This window comes from Melozone crissalis, unplaced genomic scaffold (assembly GCF_028551555.1).
Source record: "Melozone crissalis strain CALT ecotype California unplaced genomic scaffold, PUWL_Pcris_2 ptg000231l_1, whole genome shotgun sequence".
Classification (NCBI taxonomy): Eukaryota; Metazoa; Chordata; class Aves; order Passeriformes; family Passerellidae; genus Melozone; species Melozone crissalis.
In genome coordinates this window covers 796,950-811,326 of record NW_026535993.1, presented here as the reverse complement: position 1 = coordinate 811,326, position 14,377 = coordinate 796,950, and the positions used below count along the sequence as shown (strand labels likewise).

General features: G+C 48.2%; 1 protein-coding gene across 1 annotated transcript; it reads left to right on the top strand.

The window, feature by feature from the left end:
• Window positions 1–9,913: 9,913 nt before the first annotated feature.
• On the top strand, window positions 9,914–10,679 carry LOC128949380 (olfactory receptor 14J1-like; the record flags this gene model as incomplete). Its single annotated transcript, XM_054294242.1, is given in 2 exon segments — window positions 9,914–10,057; window positions 10,059–10,679. Coding segments are annotated over 2 exon segments (765 nt in total), but the record flags the coding sequence as incomplete, so codon positions are not given.
• Window positions 10,680–14,377: the final 3,698 nt, after the last annotated feature.

The following is a 14,377-nucleotide window of genomic DNA, read 5'->3' as shown; positions in this document are numbered from 1 at the left end:
CTTGGCTACTAAAAATGCCTTGATTTTTTCTATATAAATATAAAGACAAGATAATAAAAACCAATAGTGTAGTTATAAATATCAATAAATATAATAAATATATAAATACTAAAATATTAACATTAAATAATGCATTATAGAATAAAAATTAATAAATTGCATGAACATTTTTGGATGTTTTGGGATCTCAGTGAGGTTGGGGGTGCGGGTCAGGTTTTCCAAACAGGCTCAGCCTGCAAGAGGCTCATTCTTATCCATGCCCAGACCTCCTAAGGAACCAGTCAACATCAAGATCACTTGGGGAACACTTCTGTCACCTCTTAAATGAACTGAAAAACAATAAAATGCACCCTTGATTAAAAACCAATCAGGAGGTGCATTTTGGAATCTCCCTCCTGAAGACACCTCCAAACTGACCCCAATCCCTGCACAAGCCCTGGAGACTCAAAGACAATGGAAGGGAGACAAAGAGCTCCTGAGGGCTTTCTGTATTTTAATCAGCACCACGCTGGATTTGGGGCTGGCTCCAGGAGCCTCAGGCACACAGAGAAGGATGGAGAAGCTGCTCAAGGAGTCAGCAGCAAAACTCCAAGTGCCTTGGAGCATGGCTGGACCCCAGTGAGGGCAGGCAGTGCCAAAGGCTGCCCAGGGCCTGGTGAGAGCAGATCCTTGAGGGCAGGATTGCAGGGAGCCCAAGGCTGTGAGCAGGGAACTGCAATGCTGAGCAAGGCCTGGCTTGGCTGCAGGAAGCAGAAAGGCCAAGCCCTGAGCCCAGCCTGGGCCAGCAGGGCCTGTCCCTCACGGCTGCCTCGGGACTCTTGGTGGGCCAGGGGGATATGAGGGGCAGCAAGGACAAATGGCATCAACCTGCAGCCCCTGCCAGCTGTGATAAATAGGGCCAGGAGACCAGCTCCTTTAAAAGGCCTTTATTAAAGTCAGCTCTGGGTGGGGAAAGCGAGGGGTTGCGCACACCGCCACTGCTCCCACTGGACAACGCTGAGGAGGAGGAGTGCAGCTTTGTCTTTCGGCACAGCTGGGGCTTCCGTCCTCACGAGAGTCCTTAGGAAGGTGATGTTGGCTCATAGTCCAGGGGTATCTTTCAAGCTGGGTACTATCAAAATTATGGTGACAGGACGGAATCCAGCTCTGGTCTAGAGTGGGTGACTTAGTGTGGTTCTGGTGGGTTAAAGTCAAAGTTTATGCGCTGGTTTGTTGTTTTGAGAGGGTTCATATAGTTCCCACAGCCTCTCATTTGAATTCAGTCCGGGTGCACATCCTCTGGGGAGCAGGGGAAGTGGTTCCCCACGGGAATGGATACAAATCCCGGGTGAGAGGGAAAGGGGTACAAATACAGAGTATGACGGGGAGAGATACAAATACAGGGTAAAATAGTAACATCTAACACCAGCTACTAAAGGCAAGTCTTAGAATTCTAACATTCAGTGTTTAGCAGCAGACTAACATGGGGTACACATAGAGAGTATGACGAGGAGATATACAAATAGAGGGTAAAATAGCAACATTTAACAATGGCAACTAAAGTCAAGTTGTGGTAGACAGGGAAAGGCGCTGCGGAAGATCTCGCGATGTCACGGAAAGCCAGGACCCTCTGATCCCCTTAGATAAGACCATCTGCTTCCCGTAGATAAGAAACTAACATAGGAATGTAGCCTCCCTTAACCAAATTCCAGTAACTTTCCATCCCCTACCCAGTAACAGTCCACCTCTTACTAACCATAGATGGTAAAGACAGACCCATGCTGACGTAGAGACCCCTTAGACTATAAAAACCCAAGAGATGAGATAATAAACGCCTTTTGACCGTCCATCACATTGATGTCTGCGTGTGTCATTGGCCCGAGCGGCCCTGGTGAGTGGGCCACCGTGCTGTTCGTCTGAACCAGGTCGCCTGCCTTGCTCCAGAAGGCAACACAAGTCCTAGAACTCTAACATTCAATGTTTAACAACAGACCAAACACTTCAAATTAAGACCTTATCAACTTCATTAACATAACCTGTGGAGGATTTTATTAAGAGTTGGTTACCTGAGAAAGGCCATACTGACATAATGCCACTGGTTAAGCTGAAAGAGGGAGGTCAGCAGTCTCTGATTCAGTGACTGCTGACAGGCAAGAATGCCGGATGGCCTTGCTGCAACATGAGGAAAGGGAGGTGAGATTAGTCCTGAATATCTGCAGAATGTAACAGAAGAATAAGCACAAGAATGTAGAAGTAGGTGTAGTTGCTGATATGTAACTAACCAATCCTGAGCTCAACTTTTGCAATATGTATGAAGCTTATTAAGAACTATATTTAACCCGCCGTATTCGATCAATAAATTGGACTTGGATGAACCAACTGGTGTCTGGGTCTCCTTCCTCCGACAAATGGTGGAGAATGCGGGCAAAGGCAGCATTCTGAACGTTCGCTCTTTTGGATTATAAATTCGCCACGGTCAAGGAAGTTGGGTGAGAGTCCTTGCAGCCGGGATGGTGCCGGATTTTAAAAGCACCCTTGAGGATTACAAAAGGTATCTCAAGTCTCTACGTGTCGCCGAGAGCCTGGAAGGCTGCAACAGCGCGCGCTGATATATAGGTATGGATAGGCAAGCGACATACGATTCCTTCTCCTCATATTTAGAAAGACGAGAAGTAAAAGGGATAGATTTAAAAAAGGAATTACCAGGGTTATTAGCTTATGGTTATTCTAAAAGAATTTTTGCTAACCCACATACAGTTCATGAGATAGTAGAGTGGAAAAAGTTTGGGGATATCCTGTGGGATACAGTGTTAGATGATGATAAGTCAGCAAAGAAATTTGGCAAGTTATGGCGGGTGGTGTATAATACGTTACTTCAGCAGGTCTCTGAGAGAAAGGCAGCAGAAAGGGCGACAGAAGCTCATAAGAGGAATATAGGGTATGGTCGTGAGGATGATCCCTTAGCACCTTCTGTAACTCAGATACTTATGCCTAAGGGTCCCCAGCAAAATGGTGTGGAAAATTTTCCCTTAGATACAGTGGAACCATCTGCACCCTTCCTGTCAGAGGGGGAGGGCGAGTTGGATGGTGGGGGTGGGAGCAAGCCAGCTTCGCCTCCGCCGCCAGCTTCAGGCGAGTTGGATGGTGGAGGTAAGAGCAAGCCAGCTTTGCCTCCGCTGCCAGCTTCAAGCGGGTCGGATGGTGGGGGTGAGAGCAAGCCAGCTTCGCCTCCGCCGCCGCCTTTGCCTCCGCCGCTTCCCCCGAGCGGGCCGGCTCCCGGGGGGCCACTTCCCCCACGCGAGTCGTCTCCGGTTTCACTGTCAGCTCCAGCAGCGGGGGGGCCGCCTTCCCCGCGCGAGCCGGCCCCTGCTCCACCGCCTTCCCCGTGCGAGAACTCGGTCTCGGTACCGAAGTGCCAGCAGCATAGCACCCTTAAAGGGCCAGATCCCATCCCAGGGGCACACCGTGATCTATGGGGGGAGATGGCTAAACAGAGGAGGGAAGCTTGGGCTGCTGTGGCAAAAGAAGTAATGCAAATGGAGGATGGCGAGGCAGTGGAAGTAGCTTCTAATCTTGCATGTCCCGTCACATACACACCACAGTATGATGCACAGGGGAACCTTACACATAATATAGCGGAATATACTCCCTTAGATTGGAAGATGTTAGCTCAATTACGTTCTACGGTTAGTTTGGAGTAAAAAGTGAACCTGTTAGGCAAATGCAAGAGTGTTAGCTACTTTAGGGGCAAATTGGACTATTGAGGAAGCTTTAGAGCAAATGGCATTAATGCCAACAGCTTCACAGGCATTTATAGCAGAAACTTTAAAGGAATTAGGATTAGGGTTACAAAAGCAAGCAGAGTCTACTCAAAATCAGGTGTTAGCTGCTCAGAATCAGGTGTTAGCTGCTCTTGCTCCTCTCCGAAGCGGCTCACTGGCGGACACGCAGAGCTCGAGATCATTCATCAAGTGTTACTGATGCGGCAATGAGGGACATACGCGCCCAGACACAAGAACCGCCGTGACATCAGAGACATCTGCTGCTGCCGTGACATCACTGTCACCTCCTGTCTGCAACCGCAACAGCAGAGAGCCTCGGTTTGGATTTATCAGCAGCAGTAGACGTCACACTAATGACGAACCGGCCTGAGAGGATACAAACTGGAGTAAAGGGTCCTCTTATATTAAATGCATAAAAATGTGGAGCATTGTTATTAGGACGTTCTTCAATAACTATGCTGGGATTATTTGTATTACCTGGTGTTATCGATGCGGATTATACAGGGGAAATACAAATCATGGTTTACACCCTTTATCCTCCTATTAAAATAACAAAAGGACAACGCATTGCACAATTAATACCACTATCACAAATGACATCTGGTATACCATCATTTACTGGACAAACGCGGGATGAAAAGGGTTTTGGCTCTACTGGTGTTACACTTTTAACTGTGGATTTACAAAATAGACCAAAACAAAAAGTGGAAATTACCCATGGGCATCAAAGCATAACCCTTTATGGATTATTGGACGCAGGAGCTATTACAGCTTTTACAGATGCAGGAAAGAAATCAAGGCGTGCTGCTGTCACCTGGCAAGAAAAAGGACAATGGAAGCATCAACTTGTCACAACAGACCCTGCAGATAGCTTACAAACACTGGAATTGTTAGCAGTAGTATGGGCAGTGTCCAACTTACAGGAGCCTTTAAATGTGGTCACAGATTCTATGTATGTTGCAGGAGTAGTCAGACGAATAGAGGAAGCAGCAATTAAGGAAGTGAATAATAAACGATTGTATGAGTTATTGATACAATTAAGGAAAGCTTTACGAGAAAGAAGTGCAGCGTATTCTGTGATTCATATTGGGAGTCATAAATGGTCTGAAGGTTTAGGAGAAGGAAATGAACGTGCAGATAAATTGGTTACCCTACCCATTGATAACTCTTGTCCTATTGATAAGCATACATTGGCCAGAGAAGCACATAGTAAATATCATCAAAATGCAAAAGGATTAGCAAAGCACTTTGAGCTGAGTTTTTCAGAAGCTAAGGCTATTGTTAGAGCATGTCCAATATGTAGTTATCATAATGGTGGAATAGGTTTAGGCATTGGAGTTAATCCTCGAGGTTTAGAAATAAATGAAAAATGGCAAATGGATGTTACACAAGTACCTAGATTTGGTAAAGTTAAGTATGTGCATGTCACTATAGATACATATAGTCATTACATATGGGCTACGGCTTAGGCCGGGGAAAAAGCTACACATGTTATCAGGCACCTGTTAAGTTGCTTTGCTGTCAGGGGAGTTCCAAAGAGTATCAAAACGGATAATGGTTGAGCTTATGTAAGTGCTAGGGTCCAGAAATTTTTGAATCAGTGGTCTGTTAAGCATGTGACAGGTATTCCACACTCTCCTACTGGATAGGCAATAGTGGAAAGAGCAAATGGTACCCTTAAGCAGTATATTGAAAAGCATCAAGATATAAAGGACCCACAATCATGTTTGGCTGAGGTTCTGTATGTGATCAATCATTTATGTATTTTTGGAGAAGATGATACCCCTCCTGCGATTAAACATCATCCAAGGTCAGGTCAGAAAAATACTGAGGAGACAGAGGTCTGGGTTAGGTATAAGAACCCGAGTACAGGATTATGGGAAAAACCTGCAAAAGTATTATACTGGGGTCAGGGATATCTTTGTGTTTCCTCACCTACAGGACCTTTGTGGGTGCCTGCTAAGTGGACTAAACCTGTTTTTGATGCAGCCTCTGGTGGACTGTCTCACGGAGGAGGACAAGGAGCTACTGGGGAAGAAACTGTTTCTAGTCCTACGACCACTACTGTTACAGTTGAAGGGACACTCGAAAGTGTTGGACAAAGCACTGACACATCACTATCGGACGGCCCAGGAGTTGATTGGTTTTATTGACTCATTATCAACTTTTCGTTTAACAAATCCAGCAAAGGAACATTGCCTTGACTGTTACAATCCACATTGTGCTGCCTGGATAGCCCTACCTTGTGGGGGTTGTGATAGAACTTTTTGGATAGAACAATCATTATTATGGGATTTATGGTGTCACACTTGTAAGCACGAGCACACGTGGGGCAAAAGCTGGCAAGATGAATTAAGGAGACAAACAGGGCTAAATGCATATGTAGCTTTAAATCTTTATGAGTCTCCTGAACAAAAAATTCTTGCTTATTATCAATGGGAAGTACAATGTGTTGTAAATAGAATTGAGGTTCAAAGTAAATCACGTATAGTCTCTGTAAGGTGTAGAAAATTAGTACCTTTAACGCAACGTTTGATTGTAGGGTCCTTCAGGGGGAATCCTGAAAGAGCATTGCATCATTGCATTGAAAAATTACAAAAATTAAGTTTGCAAGTAACAGTACCAGTAAAGTTAGGAGCAGCAAAACTGAAAACAGATAAGAAAAAGAAGGTAAGATGGGGAACAACCTCATCTAAATAAGGCTATTAGTGATTGCTAATTAGTTTTCTATGATTAGGGCAATTTCACATCTATGGGACCCTGCCTTGTGGGATGCTGTAGCTCCATGGGACCCTGCTTCGTGGCATGCTATAGGTGTTGAAGAACAAGAACAGCGATTACGAGATAAGATACATTTTGTATTAAAGAAGGAGCTTGAATTGGTAGCCGTATATAGTAAGAAAGCTGAAGAGGCTTTGCAATCACCACCATTGAACTGGTTGGATTGGATCACACAGACAAATTTTAATACTGATCCTTTCCTATATACACTTCCTTGTTATGTTTGCAAAAGGGATGCTGATAAGTGCTATGCATGGATAGCTTTGCTTTGTGCAGGTTGTAATAAGATTTATTGGTACTCACAAAAGACAATAGCAAATTTATGGTGTGGACCTTGTTTCGGGAAGTGGATTCAAGATTTTGTCTGGGTTAGAGCTCTTGAACAAAGTACTGGCCTGCCAGGAAGGGCAGGATTGGAGCTTTTTGAGAGTGCAGAACAAGTGGTTATAGCATATATTAGATGGAAGTTGCAGCAAGCACTTAGAGAGCTTGAAGTTACTAGTGCCTCACGCATTATAGCAGCTCGCTGTAAAGCTGATTTGCCTTTAAACTTGCCATATGCTATACCTGTGAGCAAGGATGCTGATTTGGAGTTAGATCAGTGTATTCAAAGACTGACTCAGGTCCATTTTAATCAGCCTAACAAGTCAGGTAAAAGACAGCGGAGGAAGAAAAAACAGGCAAAAAGGAAAGAAAAATGAAGTTTGTTTTTATTATACTGCTTAACGCTGTAGCGATTAAAGCAGTAGGAATAACACATTTCAGTCAGCCAAGAGAAAATCTATGGGTAACACTTGCTAATCAAATTAACTGATCATCACTTTGTCTTAGTCTTGGAGGGGTTACTAATCCATTTCGAACATGCTTGGTAGGACTTCCAGTGTGGTCTCCTGGAGAATTTTACAGTTTAATAAGTAATCGAACTTTATGCATGCGTAACATGTCAAACATCACATTGCCAGTGCAGCAAGGATATACTGCAGGTCAGAGTGATGGCTATCGCCAATGCTTACTAATCCAATCACTTAACACCTCTTTGCATTCTCCTCCTGAGGAATTGGATCTTTTTGGAAGTGCAAATGCCAGTATGCCTAACACTACAGCTGGAGGATAGTTTAGTTTCAAACCCTTGGATGTTCAAAATTTAAATCAACCTAAAGACACATGGGCCACCTTAGATTCATCCCTGAATTTGAGTGAATTCTCTCCACAGCATTACAGTCAATGTAACGGCACAAACATCACGGCACCAATGAAATTACCTACAGGAATATTTCTAATTTGTGGAGACAGGGCGTGGAATGGTGTACCAGCTAAGCCACAGGGTGGACCCTGTTATTTGGGAAAATTGTCCTTGTTTCACCCTAATGTATCCTTGCTAATGCAGCTCAGTCAAACATCAAACAGGAAAAGGCGTAGTATACATGACTTGGACTGCAGCCAGATAAGAGATCCAAAGTTTTGGGGTACATTCAGACAAGTAGTAGTTTCAACTATCTTACCAGGAGGATCTGCCAATAAGGCTATGAATTTAGCAAAACAATTAGGGTGCTGGACAAGAAATGAGCTGAACCAGACATCCCAAATTCTGGACATGATGACTGCAGATGTGCAAAGTGTTAACCATGCTGTTTTACAAAATAGAGCTGCTGTAGACTTTTTGCTCTTAGCACAAGGGCATGGATGTGAAGAATTTGAGGGAATGTGTTGTATGAATTTGTCTGATCATTCGGTGTCCATTCATACTAAGATAAAAGAACTACAACAGGGACTTCACAATCTCAAAGAAGAAGAAGGTTTAGGAATTGACGAATGGCTTAAAGGCTTAGGGCTTGGACCATGGCTAAGGAACATTGTGATCTATGCTATAGGAGTACTGGGTGTAGTTTTACTGTTTTTGCTTATTTTGCCTTGTGTCTTTAATTGTATTCAAAACATGGTCAGTCGTATGATAGCAAAAATGCAGACTAGTCTTCTTGCTCAAGAAGAAAACGGGGGAAATGTGGAGGATTTTATTAAGAGTTGGTTAGCTGAGAAAGGCCATACTGACATAATGCCACTGGTTAAGCTGAAAGAGGGAGGTCAGCAGTCTCTGATTCAGTGACTGCTGACAGGCAAGAATGCCGGATGGCCTTGCTGCAACATGAGGAAAGGGAGGTGAGATTAGTTCTGAATATCTGCAGAATGTAACAGAAGAATAAGCACAAGAATGTAAAAGTAGGTGTAGTTGCTGATATGTAACTAACCAATCCTAAGCTCAACTTTTGCAATATGTATGAAGCTTATTAAGAACTATATTTAACCGGCCGTATTCGATCAATAAATTGGACTTGGATGAACCAATTGGTGTCTGGGTCTCCTTCCTCCGACACTGTGGGATCTCAGCCTCTGAGGGCTGAGGGGCAGAGTGAACAAGACCACCCCTGGGGGGCTCGGGAGTCCTGGAATGTTGCCAGAAATGTCTGGTGGCTGGACTTTGATCCCACATGGGAGATGACATCAGTATGAGGATAGGAGGATTTCACCGGGGTGAACGGTGAAGGGATAAGTTAATTGGAGTGTGAGACAAAGCGTTTAAGATTTCTGTACAGGGGGGTCTAGAGAAGTAAGATGGAGGAATTGGGGCGTGCCCTTCTCCTTCTTCTTCTTCCTCTAGGCCTCCATCTTCTGTGGTGGTGTTGGCACTCTGGGATTGGACCTTACTAGGGGAACACTGGTTAATAAGGGTAGAGGGTATTGGAGAAAAATGATAAATATTGTATACGTAACTCCGAGTATAAAGATAGGTGGCCGCCCCAGGGGCTCTCAGTGTGTGCCCATGGCTGACTGCTGAGCAGAACTCTGTCAGGCCAAGAGAAAATCTTTTAGATAAGCATTTAATAAACACCGAGACCGAGAAAATATCTGAAGTCCCTTCTCGTCCTTTGGAGCGCGGGCGGCCCAAGGCCATCTTCGGGCTTTTCCAGACCATCTAAACAGCCCAAAATCCAACACCTGCCCTGAACCTGAAGTCCCAGTCAGGAAGCACCAGCCAGGGCTCCACACTAGGAGCTGAAGGAAAATCTGCTGGAAATTATAAAGGGTGTCAGAGTGTTACAGGAGAAGGGTCTATGGGAAAAGGCTTTGATTTTGCTGGAAGAAGTTTCTCCTAACCGGTCACTGACTTTTCTCCATGAACAGTTCCCAATGGCCAGAGGCAGCAAATGTCCAACAGCAGCTCCATCAGGCACTTCCTCCTGCTGCCATTGGCAGACACGCGGCAGCTGCAGCTCCTGCACTTCTGCCTCTTGCTGGCCATCTCCCTGGCTGCCCTCCTGGGCAACGGCCTCATCATCAGCGCCGTAGCCTGCGGCCACCACCTGCACACGCCCATGTTCTTCTTCCTGCTCAACCTGGCCCTCAGCGACCTGGGCTCCATCTGCACCACTGTCCCCAAAGCCATGCACAATTCCCTCTGGGACACCAGAGACATCTCCTACTCAGGATGTGCTGCACAGCTCTTTTTTTTTTGTGTTTTTCATGTCATTAGAGGTTTCCCTCCTGACCATCATGTGCTATGACCGCTACGTGTCCATCTGCAAACCCCTGCACTACGGGACCCTCCTGGGCAGCAGAGCTTGTGCCCACATGGCAGCAGCTGCCTGGGCCAGTGCCTTTCTCAATGCTCTGCTGAACACAGCCAATACATTTTCCCTGCCCCTGTGCCATGGCAATGCCCTGGGCCAGTTCTTCTGTGAAGTCCCACAGATCCTCAAGCTCTCCTGCTCCAAATACTACCTCAGGGAACTTGGGCTTCTTGTGTTTTCCATTTTTTTAGCTTTTGGCTGTTTTGTGTTCATTGTTTTCTCCTATGTGCAGATCTTCAGGGCTGTGCTGAGGATCCCCTCTGAGCAGGGACGGCACAAAGCCTTTTCCACCTGCCTCCCTCACCTGGCTGTGGTCTCCTTGCTTTTCAGCACTGCCATTTTTGCCTACCTGGAGCCCCCCTCCATCTCTTTGCCATCCCTGGATCTGGCCCTGTCCGTTCTGTACTCGGTGGTGCCTCCAGCCCTGAACCCCCTCATCTACAGCCTGAGGAACCAGGAGCTGAAGACTGCAGTGTGGAAACTAACGACTGGATGGTTTCAAAAGCACTAAACTGCTGGCCAGTTTCTGCAAATCACTTGTAATAAAAGCAATCTTCAATACTTCATGTAAGTTTTATTTTGGAAGTTCTTTATCTTTGCTTTAAATTTTAAATATTTTCTACAAAGTGATGTCATTGTTTGTGCCAATTTGGTGTTGCCAGTGCTGCTGCCGTGCCCCTGCCCCGCTGCCCTGGTGGCCCTGGTGTTGCTGCAGGGCCTGAGTGCTCTCGGGGCCGGGCACAGCCCTGGGGGTGGCAGTGCCAGGGCTGCAGCAGGGACAGGCCATGGGCACTGCTGGGGCAGCGCTGACGCCTCAGCCCAGGCCCTGGGGGCTCCAGGCTCCTTGCCCAGGCTCTCTCAAGAACACGCCCAGGCCAAGGCTCAGCACAGAAAAGCCCCACGAGCAGCCCCAGGCTGGCCATGGGCAGGCTGGGGGCAAACAGCACAGCTGGGGCTCTGCAAGGGCCCTGGGGCAGACGGGAAGGAGCAGCAGAGCAGGGGCTGATCCATCCCCAGTGCGCTGCACAGCCCAGGGCAGTGTCCCAGAGCGTCCTCATGGAGCTGCCAACAACATCCCCCCCCTGCAGCCCTGACCTCTCCCCCAGCTCACACAGGTGCCCCATCCTTGCAGGCACAGACACGGCAGCAATGGCTCAGCAGCCCCTGTTTGCATTGCACAGAGCAGGGGGAGCACCCCCATGCTGTTGGTGTGGGGACATGAACCTGAGGGAGCACAAATGCCATCAGCCCCTGGGCCAGCAAGGGCTGGGGGGCACTAGGGAAACCACTCAGCTTTGTCCTGGCCTCTGCAGTCAGCCAGCAAGTTTGTTCCCATGAGCTGGGAGTTTCCTGTCCCATTGCAGATGCTGTTGCTCAGAGCCAGGGCTGCCTGGCAGCCACCCCCAAACAGCCCCGAGCATTTCCTTGGCTTCATCTTTGCTTTTTTTACTCTTTCCTGATCTAGATTACTTCTTCTTCCACCCCTGTCCCCTCCCTTCAAACAGCCCATCCCTGTTTGCCCTTTCCTCTCTGGCCCCACTCCCCATTGCAGTTCCTGTCTTGGCACCATGGGAACATCCCTTGGGCAGCAGGATCATCCTTCAAGTGCTGCAGGAATTGTCTGCAGGCTCCTGCACTGCCTCGTGCTGCTCCTTTGCCAGAGGCTCCCCAGGCCAGGGGGTGCACATCTGGGCTGCTGTGTCTGGCTCTGGGGCTCCCTGTTCTGGGCAGTGAGGAGGAACTGCAGAGGCTCTGCAGGATTGACAGGATGGGCTTTGGGGCTGGGAGGAGAAGCTGAGGGACCTGGGCTGCTGGAGCTTCTGAAGAGGAGGCCCAGGGCTCCTCCTGCAACTGCTCCAAGGGTGGTTCCAGAGAATCACAGAATTAGCAAGGTTGGAGAAGACCTTGGAGATACTCAAGTCCAACCTGTGCCCTGATATTGCCTTGTCTCCCTGAGCCTCCTCTTCTCCAGGAGAAAAACCCCAGCTCCCTCAGCCTCTCCTCACAGGACTTGTGTTCCGGACCCCGCCCCAGCCTTGTTGCCTTTTTCTGGACACGCTCCGGCCCCTCCATGGCCTTCCTTATTTGGGGGGCCCCGAACTGGACACAGCACTCGAGGTGTGGCCTCACCAGTGCCCAGCAAAGGGGAAGAATCACTGCCCTGCACCTGCTGGCCACACCATTCCTGATCCAGGCCAGGAGCCATTGGCCTTCTTGGCCACCTGGGCACACTGCTGGCTCATGTCCAGCCTGCTGTCCATCAGTGCCCCTTGGTCCCTTTGTGCCTGGCCGCTGTCCAGCCACTCTGTCCCCAGCCTGTAGCACTGCAGGGGTTGTTGTGGCCAAAGTGCAGGACCCGGCACTTGGACTTATTAAACTTCATCTTATTGGACTCTGCCCATCCATCCAACTGTTCCCGGTCTCTCTGCAGAGGCCTCCTACCTTCCAGCAGATGGACACACGCTCCCAATTAGTTTTGTGTGCAGATTTACTACTGAAAGTCTCAACACTCTCATCCATGTTGTCAGTAACAATGTTGAGCAGAACTGGCTCCAGGAGAGACCCCTGAGGGACACCTCTGGTGACTGCTTGCCAGCTGGATGCAGCAGCATTCACCACCACTCTCTGGTGTAACATTCACCGCCACTCAACTGGCCATCCAGCCAGTTGTAGATGTTTAGTTGATGCCCCTCTTTCTTTCAGAGAATATTAAAAAAACATATAATTTTATGGTCAGGAGTGGTGTTCACAGAGGTCCCAGAAGAGGGAAGAGAAAGGGATCTGACTCCATATTTCAGAAGACTAATTTATTATTTTATGATAGATATTATATTAAAATTATACAAAAAGAATAGAAGAAAGGATTTTATCAGAATGCTTGCAAGCAAAGGAGAAAGAATGGAATAATAACACAATCCTGTGTCTGACCAGAGAGAGACACAGCTGGACTGTGATTTGCCATTAATTAGAAACAATGACATGAAGCCAATCACAGATCCACCTGTTGCATTCCACAGCAGCAGATAATTATTGTTTATATTTTGTACCTGAGGCCTCAGCTTCTCAGGAGCTAAATCCTAGCAAAGGCATTTTTCAGAAAATATCATGGCTACAATGGTCACTGTGCCCCAAACAGCCTCTGACCACCTCTGATGTGCCACCAGCCCTTCTCTGTTTGTGACCAGCAGGAGACAGAGCTTTCATTGACAGTGGGAATTGAAGGAAACCTCCCCAAAGTGCACCTTGGAAGGTTCAGCCTGGAGCTGAGGAGAAAGCAAAGTCCCTCGCAGGGCAGAATGTTGGTGCTGGAGGTGTGGCAGCGTGAGGCTGGGCCATGGCCGGGCTCTGTGTGCCAGGAGCCGGCAGCGCTGGGTGCAGGGAGCCCAGGGAGGGCTGGGTGAGAAAGGCTGGGGCACAGCGAGATGGGCGAGTGCAGCCAGCCAGGGCAGAGGAGCAGCACGCGCAAGGGGCACAGCCTGCAGGACAGATGGCCAAGGGCTGGGAAGGGCTGGCAGGGCCACAGGCACCCAGGCCTTTGTGCCCTGGCCTTGGGCAGCACCTCTGGAGGCCCCACAGGAGGAACTTTCCCGGCAGGGGCTGCACTTTGCTTCCCCCTCGGCCTCCCTGGGGAGGCTGGCAGGGGCTGCAGGTTGATGCCATTTGTCCTTGCTGCCCCTCACATCCCCCTGGCCCACCAAGAGCCCCGAGGCAGCCGTGAGGAACAGGCCCTGCTGGCCCAGGCTGGGCTCAGGGCTTGGCCTTTCTGCTTCCTGCAGCCAAGCCAGGCCTTGCTCAGCATTGCAGTTCCCTGCTCACAGCCTTGGGCTCCCTGCAATCCTGCCCTCAAGGATGTGCTCTCACCAGGCCCTGGGCAGCCTTGGGCACTCCCTTCCCTGCCTGGGGCGCAGCCATGCTCCAAGGCACTTGGAGTTTTGCTGCAGACTCCTTGAGCAGCTTCTTCATCCTTCTCTGCGTGCCTGAGGCTCCTGGAGCCAGCCCCAAATCCAGCGTGGGGCTGATTAAAATACAGAGAGCGCTCAGGAGCTCTTTGTCTCCCTTCCACTGTCTTTGGGTCTCCAGGGCTTGTGCAGTGATTGGAGTCAGTTTGGAGTTGTCTTCAGGAGGAAGATGTCAAAATGCACCTCATGATTTTTGTTTTTTTAATCACATCAGTATTTTTTTATTTTTTAGTTATGAGAAGAGGGGATA